Consider the following 19360-nt stretch of genomic DNA (forward strand, 5'->3'; position numbering starts at 1 on the left):
TGGACATAACAAGCAGTATTCATGGCTTCAGCCCAGAAGTAGATAGGAAGATTCTTAGCATGGATCATTGCTCTGGCCGATTCTTGAATAGTTCTATTCTTTCTTTCAACAACCCCATTTTGCTGTGGAGTAATAGGGGAAGAGATTCATGATGTATTCCTTCAGAGGAGCAAAAATCAGCAAATTTTTGATTCTCAAATTCCTTTCCATGATCACTTCTAATTCTTACAACACCATTTTCTTTTTCTCTTTGAATTCTTTGACATAGGTCCTTGAAAACATCAAACACATCTGACTTGTCTCTGATGAAGTTTACCCAAGTGTATCTGGAGTAGTCATCCACAACCACATAAGCATATTTCTTTCCTCCAAGACTTTCTATTTGCATTGGTCCCATCAAGTCCATATGTAGCAGTTCAAGAACTCTGGAAGTAGTCAGATGTGTAACCTTTGGATGCGACATCCTGGTTTGTTTTCCTACCTGACATTCACCACATATTCTTCCTTCATCAATTTGTAGCTTAGGAATTCCTCTCACAGCTTCCAGAGAAATAATCCTTTTCATACCCCTTAGATGAAGGTGAACAAGTTTTTGGTGCCACAACTTTGCTTCTTCCTCCTTAGAGCATACAGTAGAATAGCTGGATTCATGAGACACCCACAAGTAGCAGTTATCTTTGGATCTGACACCCCTCATTACTACTTCCTTTTCTTCATTAGTAACCACACACTCAGCTTTGGTGAAGTTGACTTGGTATCCTTGGTCACAGAGTTGACTGATGCTTATGAGATTGGCAGTCAGGCCTTTGACCAACAAAACCCCTTCTAAATTTGGCACTCCTGAACAGTCTAATTTTCCAACCCCTTTGATTTCTCCTTTAGCTCCATCACCAAAGGTTACATAACTAGTAGAATGACTCTTGATATCAACAAGCAGATTTTTGAGTCCAGTCATGTGTCTGGAACATCCACTGTCAAAATACCAGTCTTCTTTAGCTGAAACTCTAAGAGATGTATGGGCTATTAAAGCCATATTTTTGGGTTTCCATTGTTGCTTCTGGATGTGCATGATCTGCTTAGGTTTGTAGTAAGGAGCTTGATCTGGGTATCCATATAATCTGAAGCAAAAAGGCTTAATGTGTCCAAATCTTCCACAATAATGACATCTCCATCTTTGAAACTTTCTCTTCATTTCACTTTTCTCGTGATGTTGAGTCACATGTTTTGACATCGGTTTCAACATCTCAGCTTCAGGTTTAGTTCTGCTACTATCTTGTAAATATTTCTTTGCACCAACAAATCCTATACCAGACATATCTCCTGAACTTTTTCCAACCTGCAAAATCTCCTCCAACACATCCGTGCCACTGTTCAACATTTTTACTGATTTTGACATCTGATCAAGTTTGGATTGTAACATGATAATTTCACTATTCAGTTCAGATATAGTTTCATTAAGCCCTTTGTTATCAGCCTCCAACTGAGCTATGTATTTCTTCTGCTTTTCACCTTGTTGACACACTTCAGCACTTCTGATACAGAGCTTTCTGTAGGAGGTTGCCAGCTCTTCAAAGGATAGCTCATCTTCACTAGAATCTTCATCTGAATTGCAAACTCCAGTAAGGGCTGTGACATGTTTAGCTGATTCTTCTTCAAAATCACTCTCAGAATCTTCATCAGACCAGGAAACTGACAATCCTTTCTTTTGTTTCTTGAGATAAGTGGGACATTCAGCTCTAATATGTCCATACCCTTCACATCCATGACATTGAATCCCTTTACTGTGATTGTATTTTTCTTCTGGTTTAGCTCTTCTGCCTGAGTCATAAGATCTACTGATGTCAGATGAGATGTTCTTGACATTAGGTCTTGGCTTCTGATCCATTCTTCTCATAATTTTGTTGAATTGTTTGCCAAGCATAGCTATAGATTCAGATAGATTCTCTTCTCTACTTTCCTCTACTTCCTCTTGAGAGTTGGACACAAAGGCTATTCTTTTGTTCTTCTTTTCAGAATTCTCATTGATTCCCATCTCAAAGGTTTGAAGAGATCCAATTAACTCTTCTACCTTCATTTTGCTGATGTCCTGTGCCTCTTCTATAGCTGTAACCTTCATGTCAAATCTCTTAGGTAGGGATCTAAGAATTTTTCTCACCAGCTTTTCATCAGACATCTTCTCTCCCAAGGCTCCTGAGGTATTAGCAATATCAAGTATATTCATATGAAAATCCTTAATACTTTCATCATCTCTCATCCTTAGATTTTCAAACTTCGTAGTTAGCAGTTGAAGTCTTGACATCTTCACTTTGGAGGTGCCCTCATGAGTAGTCTTGAGGGTATCCCAGACATCTTTGGCTAGTTCACACTGATGAACCAGTCTGAATATATTCTTGTCAATTCCATTGAATAAAGCATTTAAGGCTTTAGAGTTGCCAAGCGCCAATGCCTCTTCATCTTTGTCCCATTCTTCCTCTGGTTTAAGAGTTTTCTTGCCATCCTTTTCAGTAATAACAGGATGTTCCCATCCTTTGTTCACAGCTCTCCATGCTTTGCTATCCACGGATTTCAGAAAGGCCACCATGCGAGGTTTCCAATAATCATAATTAGAGCCATCCAGAATGGGTGGTCTAATCCCATATCCACCACCTTCTTTGTCCATAATACCAGAAAATACTGTCCCTAGATCTCACCCAGTAAAAACAGGCAGGGTGCCTGCTCTGATGCCAATTGAAATTCTGGACTCAGACACACGATGTCTAACAGGATGTCACGACATCACTATCTGAATGTTTTTAAACAAATGAACAAAGTGTAAACAGAAAAACAACACAGGAAAGTTGTTAACCCAGTTCGATGCAAACACACCTACATCTGGGGGCTACCAAGCCAGGGAGGAAGTCCACTATAAGTAATATCAATTCAAGGTAATACAAAACAAGATTACGCCTTTCACTTAATATCTACCCAATGCAACTTCAATCTAAACCACTTAGACCAGAGATCCTACTCACTCCCCCTCAATCACAGCAGTGATGAAAAACTAACCAACGAATAACAAAAGAAGACACTCTTCAAAGACACAACTTGATCTTGCTTAAAAGCTTTGATCAAGTACAATAGTACTCTTGCTTAAAAGCTTTGAGTACTTCTTACAACTCAAATCAAAACACCTAGACCAAGACAATCATCATGATCATTGTTTGGCTTACAATAAAACTACAACAAGAAACTTAACCACAAAGAACTCTAACAGTTTCTCAACCAAAAACCCTGACGGCAACAGCAGCCCCTGCGCGGAATAAATAGCCTTCAAACAAAACAGCAACTGGGCCTTGGATCCACAAAATAGTTTTTGCCCTAATAAAACAAATCTTCATAACACAATGAACTGATAATAAAAATCATCCAAGACGTCCTTAAAACAGATCAGAATCCATCATTACCAAATATAGCGCATAGGATCTTATCAGATCATAAAAACATAAGTAGTAATAGACAATAACGAACAGCTGCGAATGTCATGACATCGGCCTTGACATCAGGTAAAGGCCTGCATAAGGAAGGACTTCACAACAACAGAAAGCATGTCATGACACTGGTTTTTGACAAGATAGAGCCACAATTAGTTTTACCAAAAATTACAGCCAATCAACAACAACTACAAGAAGGTTGAAAACTATCTTTACAAGCAAATTGTGGGGAGTCTGATGTATTTAACTGGAACAAGACCTGATATCATGCATGCTCTAAGTTAGATCAGCAGGTATATGAAAAATCCTAAGGATAGTCATCTCTTGGCTGCAAAGAGAATTCTTAGGTACTTGTAAGGTAATGTTAGTTTTTGAATTCCCTACAAAAAGGGAGAAAAATTAGATTTGGTTAGCTATACAGATAGTGATTATGCCGGGGATATTGATAATAGAAACAATACTTCTGGCTATGTCTTTATGTTAAGTTCTGGAGCCATTTTATGGTCATAAAAAAAGAGATAGTCTCTCTATCAACTACCGAAGCTGAATATGTTGCTGCAACAGCATGTGCTTGTCAAGCAATTTGGCTTAGGAGAATTCTTGAAAGGCTGAATTTTGTGCAGGAAAGGGAAGTTGATGTTACTGTAATTTACTTTGACAATAGTTTAGTTATCAAACTATCCAAAAATCTTGTTTCACATGGAAGAAGTAAGCACATAGACGTGAAATTTCATTTTATCCGGAATCTCACAAAGGATGGAGTGATTGAACTTCACTACTGCAGAAGTGAAGACCAAATTGTTGATATAATGACGAAGCCGTTGAAGGTAAATGCATTTGAGAAGCTTAGGGCATTACTGAGCCAGTGTGATAAACTGAATGTTTGAAGACTTTCAGTTTAAGGGAGAATATTAGAAATAATATTTATTATTGTTTTATTTATTATTTATGATTTGTTAAGAGTTGCCCTAGTTTATAGGAAGTTCTGTTGAAGTCAGTAGACGTGGGCTATTAGGGGTGGCAAAACGGGCTCAGTCAGTGTCCGTTTTGGCCGCATTTTAGTTCGGGGCGGACCAAGGATTTAGGCCCCCACCCTCTAATGTGTCCGCCCCACCCCACCTCGTTTTTTTTTTGCGGGCTTTTGCGTGTATGATCATTTATATAATTTTTTTGTGTTTTTAAGCTTAAAAGGTGCAGTTTCTGCGAGTTTTTCCCGTCCACACTCACTTTTTGTAGGGTGGGCCTAGGTTTTAGGCCCACATCTTTAAATATGTCCGCCTCGCCCTGCCTCATTTTGCAGGCTTTTACGGGGCCGTTCTAAACGGGGCGTGCATCCGTTTGCCACCCCTATGTGCTATGCAACCAAATTAGTGGGACTTAGTAGTTTGCTTAATTTTCAATTTTTTAAGCATTTTTGTTTTTTACCTTTTTCAGTAGGATGAAGTAGCAGTTTCTTCTACTATGTGTTCTTTTTTCTCTCTAAAATTAACACTAGCAACCAATTTATATTAGACGTCACCAATTATCTAGATTAATTTTATTTAATGTTAAATATTTTTTGAATTATTTCATGATATCACCTACATAAATATTTAAACAACGAAAAATATCGTATATTTCTACTACAATGATAAAAATGTTAAATTCAAGATCTTAAAAATCCTAATGTTTATTACACCCTATGGTCTCATTTATAAGAAAAGATTTCATTTTAGATAAATTGAATAAATATGTGACCCCATGTTTATTACACCCTATGTTAATGTTAATTACGTTTTTAGTCCCTATAAATATGCGACCCTGTATTTTTTGTCCCTATAAAGTTTTTCTTCAATAAATGGTCCTTCTAAAATTTTTATGCATGCAATTTCAGTCCCTGCTATTTTTTAAAATTTTAAACACTGTTTAATTACCCTTTAATTTTTTGAATTTTTGAATAATTTTATTTATATATGTTTAGAATACTGTAAAATATTTATAAACCAAGTTTTAGAATTTTTTAAAACGAGATAAATTAAATATGGATTTTTCAAATTTCAAAAAATAATGATAAAAGTAATAAAAATCTCAACTTAAAAATTAAATTTTGAGTTTCTTTTTTTTTCCAGAAATTTTTTAAAACATTATGAACATGTCTGCAAAATAATCATTGTAAAATACACATTGATTTTACTGTAGGGACTGAAACTAGGTGCATAATAATTTTATAAGGACCATTCATTGAAGAAAAATTTTATAAGGACTAAAAATGCAGGGTCGCATATTTATAGGGACTAAAAACGTATTTAACCCTAAATATTATATCTAGACAACATATTATCCTGATACATTATTTATTCAATGTATCTAAAAGGAAAACTTTTTCTTATAAATAAGCCGAGGAAGTAAACAACTTTAAGATACTCTAACTTGATGGTATTCCGTGTGATTCCTGCGCAAGTACCCCCACCTTTACAATTATCCATGTGAGGACAAAGAAGAAATAAGAAAACGATCCAAAAATACAATGGTGGGTGGGTCAAAAACTGTCGAAAATAACGTGGAGTAGCCAGTGAGAAAGAAAAAAACACAACACAAAAGTAAAAAGATTACCTCAAAAGCAATAAAGTGTCTGCCACCACTTGTCATCCATTCAATTGATTTGTTACCTTTTCTGTATCATTCATTGTTGTCACTATCCATTAAGATATCTACTATTCAAAATCAAAAATATCAATGTCACGTCGATTAATCTATAAAAATACTTGTGGGGCTTATTTTACCATTTTGTTTTTTGAAAATAGTAATCACATTAATTTCTGACTTGCATCAAAATAGTACTTATTTTATTAATCGATTTGTATTATTTTAAAAAATCATGCTAATGGCCAATGGGGCACTAAGAGCATCTACATCCATGTCACTCAATTTGGTGGTGTAAATGGATTCCATCTAATATAATATATTATTTTACATTTTTCAATTACTTAAACCATCCAACTATATTTTTCAAATATCCATACCACTCATCTAAAATTTTAAAATGGGTCCATTAAACTTACAATATATTTCAAATTTATATTTTACATTAGTATATAAATATATAATTTAAACAAATTAATTCAACTATATCAAAATGTAATAAAAAGAATACAACATATATTAAAAATAAATTAAAACATCCAAAATAAATAAATAAAGGCAAAATAAAAATACATAATACAAACTAATAGTAAAAAATATACTAAACATGCATAAAATATATTAAACACTTAAAATAATTTTTAGTTATGGTTATTCTCATGTCCAAAACGTTTTCATATATGTTCTATCAAGTCTTGTTAAGTATGTAAACTTTTAAAAAATTATTCAAGTATATATAGTAACAAAATAATGACCGTTTGAAAATATAGCTGTTATAAATTAAAAAATGACCGTTTGAAAATTATACAAATTTTTACCGTTGAAGAATAAAGTTGTAGTATTTAATGTTGCAACTATCACATTTATTGTTATAGATTAATTTTTTATTATATATTTTATTTCAATATTGCTTATGTGGCCATATTACCATCAACTTCAAAAATATAGTAAATAATTTATTTTTTTAAAAAGTTAATTATTTTAATATTTTTCTATTTTAATGTTTAAATTAGACACTTTAAACATTTAAAAAAGTACTTTTAGAATACTCGTTAATATTTTTCTTTTTAAATTAGACAATGTACATTAAATTAATTTCTAAAACTTGTTAACAAACAAAACGCTAAGAATGCATTTTCAATTTTAAGATATTGACATTATAAATGCTTCGTACACTTAAAAGATAATTGTATATCCTGATAAGAATTAATGAGCAGTGGTAGTTCATAATAAAGTTAGGTAAAAAGGAATTTATAAATAAATCATCCAATTAGAATATGTCACTTTTGTATTATATAAATAATTTAAAATTTTCAGTTTAATTTTAATCGTCCTCCATTTAAAGTGTAAATTTAATTAATATATCATCCTTTTTCTCTAAATATGAAACTGCTATGAAATGAATTATTATCAAGTTACAAGTACTATAATAATATGGGATATGGTACTTTTTTTAGAAAATTAAAGGCTAAATTACAGTTTTGGTCCCCTGTTTTGATATTTTCACGGTTTTAGTCTTCCCATTTTTTTTTAAACAGTTTTGGTCCCCCATCCCAATTTAGATCCAACTGTTCATGTACGTTCATGTACTGTTCATGTACGGTTATGTACTGTTCATGTACGGATCATACACTGTTCATAAACAAAATTAGGATGAGGAACCAAAACTGTTTAAAAAGAAAATGGGGGGACTAAAACCGTGGGAATACAAAAATAGGAGGACAAAAACTGTAATTTACACAAAATGAAAATATGAGTTGGTTAATATAAATTAAAAGTTTTATATAAAATATTTGATTAAAAAATTGATTCACAATAAAACATTACTATAATTTTAAAAAAATAACTAAAAGTAATGTTGAGATACGACAATGAAAAAAATTAAAATATACAAAATTAAAGATTTTTTCTTTACCCACCTCCCTATGGGGTCACCCCAGGCGAAAAACCCATTTTACCCCGCTTCGGAAATGCATTTCTGAAATATTTTTTTTCTAAATTTTTCGAGACTTCGGAAGTGCATTTCCGTAAAAATCCCAAAAATTGGAATTTTGACTAATTCGGAGATGTATCTCCGAAACAACAAAAAAAAATCTAAAAAAATCCCAAAAATTAATTTTAGGATATTAATTAATTCACATATCATAAATTTGATATAATTTATGACCAATAAATAATAATTATATATTTTGATATAATTTATGAGTTATGAATAATAATTATATATTTTTATATATTTATAATAGTTATTACATATTTATATATTTACAAAAATAATTAAAAAAATGAGTGTTTTAATTTATTTATTTATATATTTATATAATAATTATAATAATTATTATATATTTATAAAAATTATTATGTATTTATATAATAATTATTATATATTAATTATAAATATATTTATACATTTATATAATAATTATAAAAATTAAAACAATGAGTGTTTTAATTTATAATAATTATTATATATTTATATACCAATTATTATATATTTATATATTTCACTTACAAAATTAATAATTATTATTATATATTTATATATTTCTATTATGATTCGTAATTAAAAATGAGTTATAATTTTTTATTTAGTTTAAAAAAATTAAAAAAATATTTAATTAATGAATAAATTTTATATTTAATTCTATATAATTCAAAATTTACTTATGAAATTAAAATGTTTTTGATTTATATAAGTTAGTAAAATAATTTTTAACTTTAAAATTGTTTAGGAAATTTTGATTCACCTTGATTTTATTGATTCACCTTGATTTTATACTTATTAATTGTATTGATTCACCTTGATTTTAATTTTTTAATAATTATTGAATTCTTTCGGAAGTGTATATCCGAAACATTCCAAGACCAATTTGGTCTTGGAATATTTCGGATATGCATTTCCGAAGACACCCCCTCCCAAAAAAAAAAAGTTTTCGGAAATGCATCTCCGGAAACTCAAAAAAGGGGGTGTTTTCGGAAATGCATCTCCGAAAACACCTTTTTTTCGTGTTTTCGGAAGTGCATTTCCGAAATAAGACAAATTTTGAAAAAAATATGCGTTTCGGAAATGTATTTCCGAAATAAGAGGTATTTTGGGTTTTTCACCAGAGGTGAACAAGAAAGTAGGGAGGTTGGTTAAGAAATTTTCAAATTAAATATATAGTATTGATATATTAGAAAATCATAAATTTTACTCAAAATTAAAGGTAAAAATATATTCCAACTACAATACATATACACGATACTGGTGCATATATGGTATATGAATTTTACAATTTTAAAAATATTAATATTAATAAAATTATTTATTACGATTATTTTTATGCAAATATTTATTTATATATCAATAGTTAGAGATTTTTGTTACAATAATAACAAAAATGTAAGTAAGTGGGGAAATAGTTTTACATTGAATTGAAATGTGGTGACTTGAACAATTATAAATGAGAGAATCTATTCATCTATCATTTTTAGATGGATAATTGACGTGTCTTTCATAAAGATGCATAATTACATTAGAGGTTTTAGGTAGATAAATGGTGTGTATCTCACATTAGTGAGAAAATAGTTCCAAAAAATAAGAGAACCCAATGACCTAATTCTATATGCCCTCTGTTTTTTATTATAAGTCGTTTTAGACTTTTCACACAGATTAAAAAAAATAATAATTGTTGTATGAAAATGAGAAATTATAAAGGTTTTTACAAAATTATCCTTCATTAATGACATGTGGAAGATAAATTTATATAATTGAAAGGAGAGAGAATAATAAATATTCAGGGATATAATAGAAAAAATAGCATTAATTATTCATTCGAATTATAAAACGACTTATATTTAAATACAATTTTTTTTAAAACAATTTATAATAAAAAATGGAGGGAGTACTGTATATCAATACTCCATAATGAAAAATCCCCCAACAATTTTCAAATTCTTTTGAACGTGAGAAATCGTTAAATAATATCTAAAGTGAATATTGAATAACTATCAGACTATTAGGGGTGGATAAATTTTATCTGCCCGATTCAAACCGGCTGACCCATTAGTTATTTTGTACAATCATATCGGGTCGGATCGAATGTCAGGTTGAATTAGTTGTTTAATTTGGATATTATAGAGTTGTTTCGGTCGGGTTCGGATGATTTATTTTATTAATTTTTAATAATATAAGACTAATATATTATAAAAATAAAATTTACAATATTGTCAAGTTATTATATTTTTATAGTTTAACAATAACGTTGTATTATCACAATAATTTAAGATTTACGAATGTTATTTAATTTATGGTTTAAAGTATATAATGATCCAATAATACTAAAAACGTTGTTCCATAATAATAATCAATACAAAATTATTTATTCTTTAATTATTCTAAAATTTTGTTTATTATTTTATAATTAAAAAATAAATGTATGAAATTTTATTAAAAAATAATTATTTTAATGAGTTTATTCAAATAAATATTAAATCGATAAAACCCAACTGCTTTATCTGCCTAACCGATTTAATCGAATTCGACGAAAATCGAAATTTTTTCGGTTGAAATTATATCATTAAAATAAAACCGCAGTTTAAATTAGATTTAAGTTTTAGACTCGATACCGACTCAAATCGACCGATTGTGCACTCCTAGAAACTACAATATGAATTTATAAATCTACCGAGTGCATCGTACCTTCAACCTATTATAATTTTACACTGAATATTTTGAGTCTTGAGCCTTTGCCGACCTTAAACACATGTAGTTATATAAATTATACAATATGTTAACTTTATTCCAGTACATTAATGTATAATATATGTGTCGGTAAAATATTCCTTGGAAAGACACTATTAGCCTTTATTGCGCTATTTAAGACAAGCTAGTTCCATTTGCACTTCACTTCAAATTCTAAACTAGTTCACTTTTCTCCTTAACAAATTTTCATGGCTCGTTCAATTTCTTTGGTCTCCACCATCTTTGTCTTCCTTCTCATCCTTGTGGCCACTGGTAAATTTTTCTTTACACTTACATATCACATAACATAATCCATAATATTTATTTATTTTGATATATCTTAATTAAAGTATGATTTTACAGAAGTGTTTTTGATTGATTTTGTGGTATGGTATTATAGGGCCAAGTATGGTGGCAGAGGCAAGAGATTGTGAATCTAAAAGTCACAAGTTCAAAGGAAAATGTTTTAGTGATACCAACTGTGCTTCAGTGTGCAAAACAGAACATTTCCCTGGTGGACACTGCCGTGGATTCCGTCAAAGATGCTTTTGCACTACACACTGTTGATGAAACAAAGATGATGGATCCATCACCTTTTTCTACGTGTGTATGTTTTGAATAAAGCTATAGTTAGCTACCCATTTTGTTATGGTTTTTTTTTTTTGTGTCTTTTTTTCTTTGTATCTTGTTATAGATCTTTTGATCTTACATGTGGAAATGAATAATTTCACATGTGTTTGTATTCGTTCTTTCGGACTGAGATATTGTGTCTTGAATGCCCATGAATTGAGTTAATGGTAAAAATATGATAGTCCATAGTCTTCCAAAGATGATGTTTGTAAGGAAGAAATGCTTAATAAATTGAGTCTTGACATGCACAGGCAAACAATTACACCAGTAAACCGCATCAGAAGCAAAAAAAATCAGGAATACAAAACAATATTGTGTAAGACAACAGAGAAATTTAGCTATCTTAGGAGATCTCTCCATGTCGATGCAATTGGACATTTGAAGAAAATGTGGGTAACATTCTCTTCCATTCCGTAGTCAAATGAACATGAATTTTGAGTACATTTTCTTCCATTCCGTAGTCAAATGAACATGAATTTTGAGATCCTTCTAAGATGTTTCTTTTGATTAAATTGTCCCTAGTCGGTACTTTATTCTGCATAATCCTCCACATAAATAGGTACTAGTTTACTTCATGCAATTGCACATGCCTTATCTTCACTTCATTGACGAATAATCATTATTGGATCATCTCCACCTATTCTTGACATCATCCTTCAAATTGATTCTCCTTACCCTATCTCAAATACACTCTTTGATTCTTTGTTTCACTACGCCAAAAATGACTTTAGGCAGCGCTTATTTCCAAAAGCACTGCTATAAGTTAAATAGTGAAAATATGGAAAAGCGTTGCCTAAAAGGCCCCCCTTAGACAGCGCTTATCAAAAGCGCTGCTAAAAGCCCATGTAAGAAGCGCTGCTAAAAACCATGTAAGAAGCGCTGCTAAAGACCCAATTAGCAAAAGCGTTGCTAAAGGACCCCTTTAGAAAGCGCTTTGAAAAAGTGCTGTCTTGGGCCATTAAATTATAAAAAAGAAAACAAAACTTACGAGCCCTAATTCATTTATCCTCTTCTCTGTTTCCAAGCATGGCTTCTCTTCTCTTTCTGCGACGCTCTCCCTCCGACCTACTGTTCACTCCCTCCGGCCTACTGCGATGAGCTTCTGATAGGCCGCAAATCGTGGTCGCTCGGGTCCTCATCACGGAAAATATAAGATTTTGTCTCTAACTGAAAGTGGTCGTACTGCCACTACAGAGGAAATTGAGCAGAGGGGCCCCTCTTCTTTTCCTCGTCCTCTACATAGTCAACGATTTCGAACATATGCTCCTCAGCCTCACGGGTTAGGGATTTCACAATAAAGAATCGATCCTTGAAATGCTTGACAGAATCCTGATTGATCGCGAACAACTTCTTCTTCTGTTTGAAGGACACCCAGTTGTACTTCCCGTCGGCGTCGTGCAACCGTTGCAAATGGAAAATGCAGAGGAACATATTTAGGGTGGGAATGGAAGCCGTGACCCCACCTCTTTGAAAGCAAACTCATATATCACGAAGCGGCTTTCCGGATAAACCGAGCATATCCGGTGGTCCGGCATAGGCGCGAAGGCCCCCCACGACGGCCTCATCCCCTGGTCAAGGTCCTCGACCACGTTGAATCCCTCTCTCATGTGTGTCGAGAAGCGCGATGCTATCTTCAAAGGTTCGTTCGCCACCCAATCTTCCAACCTCCTCGACTTCACCACTTTAACATAAGGAATCTCCTGAGTACCTGGAAAGCAGAGGAAACTGTGAATTCGATTGATCAAATCCACCCTTCCACCATAAGTCAAGTGAAAGGGCGAGGAGGACGGGCGACACGGGAGGAATTGTGCAGTGGTGTTAGGGCGCTCGGAAAATGCATGGAGAACCATGCGGTTATCCTCGGCGTGTTTAAGGGCTACTCGGGAAGTTCATGGGAAACTAACAACTAATCCCGGCGGATTTAAAGGAAGCTCGGCGTATTCATGGGAATTTCATCAGCCATCCCCGGCGAACTTAAGGGGCGCTCGGTAGAATAATGATTTCGTCAAATTATTTCCTCAGCACACTCACAAGTCGCTCGACAAACACATACTAGCAAAAGATGCAATTCAAAATATGCTCGGCATATTCATCACTAAACTGCCTAATCTCCTAGAAAAATCCTACGAAAACATCCAAATTCATAGAGCTACGAGAAGAAGATAGGAGATTACTTACTTGGTGAAGAAAAAGCGTTGACAGCGTTTGAAATCTGGGTGAAGAGTGTTGTATCTGAAAGCACGAAGACAGTGGAGAGCTTGGAGAGTTTTTTCGGGTAAGTGCAAATGATTTGCCTTTCACTCCTTTATATAACAAGGATACGGGGAAACGGAAAGGGCACCATTATTGCCTAGGCCAAAAGGCGGCTCTATGAAATGATGGCGTTCCAAACAGCCTCCGCGTGTCAGCTAATCACTGACACCCCTTTTAATTGAAACGACTTTTGATGCTTGATCTCCTCGGCTTTAAGAACTTCCCTATGCCCAGTAAAGCCTCCTTCTCCTCGGTCAATACGCAGATGTAAACCCTCCGTGGGAGATCTCGAACTTGATTGGATCAAAGGCCCCCTGCGAGCATACCCTAGGCAAAACACCTCGGGAAAGCGAAAACCTACCACAGGCACCTCTTCGGCTACACATCTGATAAAGTCATTTGCTCCTTACAGGAACAACGACTTGGGGGGCTCCTGTTCTTGTCTGGGCCGAGCAGGCCCAATGCTGGTGCTTGGGCCGAACAGGCCCAATCCCTTGTCCCGCCCGAGCAGGCCCAACACGCTCTCCAATAACCGTCACAAGACCAATTCACGCAAGACCACATGGTCAAAACCACCAGCGCAGGATTCAGGCAGGTTACCCCGAACCCTACGCTCCACTCCTCTAGAACGCAAGTCACTTGCTGACTCAATCCTAACGAAGGGAGTTCTTACAGTTTTCTAGCACGTGGGCCTCCAATTGGATTTGACCCAATTAGGGAACTTTGGCCCAGCGCTGGGGGCTATAAATATCCTTTTCACTAGAGGGTCAGGTATTCATTCATTCTCTCATATACCATGTGCTTGCTCTCTCTGATTGCTTTCTCACATTGGCATCAGAGTATCTTGCGCGTACCCCCATCTCAATTCTTCAAGTCCACCGTAACTGACCGTGACGATCCACTCTAATCAGGTAAGATCAAAATCTATTTTTAAAAAAATGTTTTTATATATATTAAAAGTTATTAATTTATAAATAAATATTAATTTTTTTTACATTAACATATAAATATAAGAGTCTACTGGAGATGGAGTAAATCATCCAATTAAAATATGCCACTTTTTTACTAGATAAATAATTTAAATTTTTAATTTAATTTTAATCATCATCAATTAAAAGTATAAATTTAATTAATGTATCATCCTTTTTCTCTAAATATAAAACTACTTTGAAATAAATTATTATCAAGTATAATAATACGGGATACGGTATTTTTTTAGTTAAAGTATGAGTTTGTTGATATAAATAAAATTGTTATATAAAATATTTAAATAAAAAATTAAATTATTTGATTCACAATGACAATTACTATACATTTAAAAAAAAAAAAACTAAAAGTAATGTTGAGATACAACAATGAAAAAAATTAAAACACACAAATATATTGAAAAAAAATAATAATATTAATATATAAAAAAATCATAAATTTGACTCAAAATTAAATAGTAGAAATATACCATTATTATAATACATATATTCGATACTGGTGCATACCTGGCTTCTGTATTTTACGATTTTTAAAAATATCAATATTAATAAAATGGTTGCTTCTAAGGTGAGGGCTCCATTAAATCCCTCACCCATGTACCACCAACCTTAACCGTACGATTAAATAAACCTATATGATTTTAATATTTATTGTTACACTCAATTTTAATTTATTCTCTCTTCTCTCTTTATGAGATTTTTCTTTCTCTCTACCACCGCCATAGTTCATTATCCTCACAAGTCCCCATCTTTTTGTCATCAGTACGACCACCGCTCATCGTAAAATCACGTTAGTGTTCATTATATAAATAATTTCTTTTTTATTATATACAATACCCATCGAACAATAGCAACCCCCAACACTATGTTTTTATTTTCACAACTGTTATCTGGGTTAAAATCATAATCCTTCATTTCGCAAGTGATCAAAGTTAAACAAATTTTTAGAACATTGTAGAGAGTAGGTTCTTTTTATTAAAAGAGAAAAAGAAAAAAACCTTCTGAATTTTCAAGACAAAATACCTTTTTTTTAATGTCATTTTTAAATTTATTTTTCAAGTAAAATCAAGAGGAAAAGAATGTTGAGTTATTAATTAAATTTTAAATGATCTTAGAATTCTTGAGACACATAACAACAGATTTTGTGAAGAATAAAAGAGCCATGGTTAGATATCCAGATTTAAGAGAGAAAACACAAAGGATGAGAGAGAAGATAGAGTAATGGATATAGTGTGTAAAGATATTTGTGTTGTCATTCTTTTTACAATTCATTTAGACCTTTAGATAAATCTAATGGTGTATAAAAGTGATACACCCAAGGACCATTTAGTCGATGGTCCATTGTAGAATTCACCTAATAAAATTATTTATTATGATTATTTTTATGCAAGTATTTCTTTTTATATATGAATAGTTAGAGTTTTTTTTTAAAAAAAAAATAAGTAAGTGAAAAAATAGTCTCACATTAAATTGAAATGTAGTTACTTAAAAAATTATTAATACTCAATTATTAAATTTTAAATAGATAAATAGTGTGTCTTCTACAAATATTCGATGGGGAAATAATGCATGTACATAATCACGATCATGGATCTTTTCCTTCCCTCCTTTTGTCTCCTTCACTAAAAATAAGTGTAATATAATTAATGAAATTAAGAAAAAAATATTAAATAGAAGAAGAGAGAGAAAACATTAAAGAGAGATAGAGATAAAAATATGAAGGAGAGAGTTGAGAGAAAAAGTTGAAGGAAATGACCCAACTCCACATAATCACACATAAATGATGTGTATCTCACGTTAGTGAGGAAATAATTCCAATAAATAAGAGAATCCAGTGATCTAATCCTACACTATATATATCAACACTCTACGGTGAAAAACTCCCCTCAACAATTTTTAAATTCTTTTGAACATGAGGAATGTTAAATAATATCTAAGGTGAATAACTATCTGACTAGTGACTACAATGTAGATTGAGTATAAATCTAGAGAATTTGTTAATAGACCCTTGTGAGGAGAATCTCTGCTGAAAATTTTAAAATGTCTCTATATATCGGAAATGCATTTTTAAAATCATTTTTTTTTTTGAAAAAAAGTTGATTTCGGAAGTGCACTTCCGAAAACACTTTATTTTTAGGAAACCAAAGGTATTTTCGGAGATGCATTTTTGAAAACACATTTTTTTCAAAAGAAAATGTGATTTCGGAGATGCACTTCCGAATTCACCCCCTTAAAATCTTTCGAAAACACACTTCCGAAATATTGCCTGATACAGAAAACAAAAATCAAGGTGAATCAATTAAAATTATATAATTTAAATATATATTATATTAATCAAAATATCTATTTAATATAATAAAGTAAAAGGAATATTAATTATTTCATAATATAATATATATAGTAACATTTAATTGATCGATTAATTTATCAATGACATGTTTGGATCAATTAAATGCTACTATATATATTAACCTCCAAATAATATTTCAAGGGGTGAATTCAGAAGTGTATTTTCGAAGTCACTTTTTTTTTTTTTGGAAAAAAGAGTATTTTTGAAAATGCATCTCCAAAATTTTTTTCTTAAAAATAAAGTGTTTTCGAAAGTACACTTTTGAAATAATCTTTTTTTAAAAAAAAAATAATTTTGAAGATGCATTTTCGTAATATAATGATATTTTAGAATTTTCGCCGCGGATGGCATAAAAAAGTTGTGTCTAAATTTTTTTTCCTAAATCTACCGAGTGCATCGTATCTTCAACGAATTATAATTTTACACTTAATATTTTGAGTCTTGAGCCTTTGCCGACCTTAAACACATGTAGTTACATAAATTATACAACATGTTAACTTTATTCCAGCACATTAAAAAGTATAATATATATGTCGGTAAAATACTCCTTGGAAAGAGACTACTAGCCTTTATTGTCCTATTTAAGACAAGCTAGTTCCACTTACACTTCACTTCAAATTCTAAACTAGTTCACTTGACTCCTTAACAAATTTTCATGGCTCGTTCAATTTCTTTGGTCTCTACCATCTTTGTCTTCGTTCTCCTTCTTGTGGCCACTGGTAAATACTTCTATACACTTACATGACATAACATAATCCATAATATTTGTTTATTTTGATATATCTTAATTTTAGTTTGATTTTTTTTCTTCTTATATTTCCATTTAGTTATTTATTTTTATAGAAGTGTTTATGATTGATTTTGTGATATGGTATTATAGGGCCAAGTATGGTGGCAGAGGCAAGAGATTGTGAATCTAAAAGTCACAAGTTCAAAGGAAAATGTTTGAGTGACACCAACTGTGCTTCTGTGTGCAAAACAGAACGTTTCACTGGCGGACACTGCCGTGGATTCCGTCAAAGATGCTTTTGCACTACACACTGTTGATGAAACAAAGATGATGGATCCATCACCTTTTTCTACGTGTGTGTGTTTTGAATAAAGCTATATTTAGCTACCCATTTTGTTATGGTTTTTTTTTTCTGTCTTTTTTCTTTGTATCTTGTTATAGATCTTTCGATCTTACTTATGGAAATGAACAATTTCATGTGTTCTTGATATATATTATATTCTAATTTCCGTAACCTTTGTATTCAAATAAGATCCAATAACCCTCATAACCGCTCAGCAATGAAATTTGTCGAATCAAAGAATGAGTAAGAGTTCCAACAGTTGAGAGTAACATACCACAAGAACTTGAAACTGCAATGCACAATCCGTGCTGAGGCTCCAGCCCCTACCACCACTTCGAAAATCTGCTCGACTTGCCCCCAAACAATCGTCTTGTACATCTCAAACACTCCTTACTCTTGATCCACTTCCAATTGATCCACTTCCAAGATAGAAATAGGATATTTTCAATGATTGCTGAATTTTCTACCCCAGCACTTTTGAAAATTTTCTCATTTCACCTCCTCCAGATAGCTAAACACATGTGAACCAAATGATACTCAACATCTCATTAGTGGTATTTCCACCGCTAATTAAACCACCGAACTGCTATCTTAGGAGATCTCTCCTCGTCGTCAATGCTATTGAAAATATGTCCAACATTCTCTTTCATTTGATTACAGGGAACAACTTCTCTACCCATCACAAAAAATAAATTTGGTAGTGTACACAAAGTTTCATTTAATTTTAACACATTTAATTAATTCTAAAATAGTACAATTTTTTTTTCTTTTCAAGAAATCTCTACCCATCACAAAAAATAAATTTGGTGCTGTACACAAAGTTCCATTTAATTTTAACACATTTAATTAATTATAAAATAGTACAATTTTTTTTGTTTTCAAGAAATTTTACATTGAAAGTAATTTTATCCAACTTTTTAAATTTGGTAGATAAGAATTCACCTTGTCCCTAGTCGTACTTTATTCTGCATATGCCTCTATACAAATACCGAGGCCATGTTTTATCTTCATTATTACTTAAAGCCAAACTATCCAAGATTGATGAGTAGTCTATTGTTGGACCATCTCCACCTACTCTTGACATTATCCTTCAAATTGATTCTCCTTGCCCTATCTCTAATACACTTTTTGATTTTTTTCCTTCGTCCAAAATATTTGTCAAACTAACTTTTCACTCTGGTTCTCTTCTCTCCCACCTTATCGATTCACTTATCAAAGTTTCTTTTTTACGACTAACATATATAAGTTCGGAT

The 19360-nt window shown here is 32.2% G+C and overlaps 1 protein-coding gene across 1 annotated transcript; it reads left to right on the top strand.

Moving 5' to 3' along the window:
* Nucleotides 1–17602: 17602 nt before the first annotated feature.
* On the top strand, nt 17603–18254 carry LOC131609484 (defensin Ec-AMP-D2-like). Its single transcript, XM_058881188.1, has 2 exons — nt 17603–17753; nt 17915–18254. Exons 1-2 carry the CDS (start codon nt 17690–17692, stop codon nt 18079–18081), a joined length of 231 nt encoding a protein of 76 aa, XP_058737171.1. The 5' UTR covers nt 17603–17689; the 3' UTR covers nt 18082–18254.
* The last annotated feature ends 1106 nt before the right edge of the window (nt 18255–19360 follow it).

Source organism: Vicia villosa, linkage group LG1, assembly GCF_029867415.1.
Source record: "Vicia villosa cultivar HV-30 ecotype Madison, WI linkage group LG1, Vvil1.0, whole genome shotgun sequence".
Lineage (NCBI taxonomy): Eukaryota > Viridiplantae > Streptophyta > Magnoliopsida > Fabales > Fabaceae > Vicia > Vicia villosa.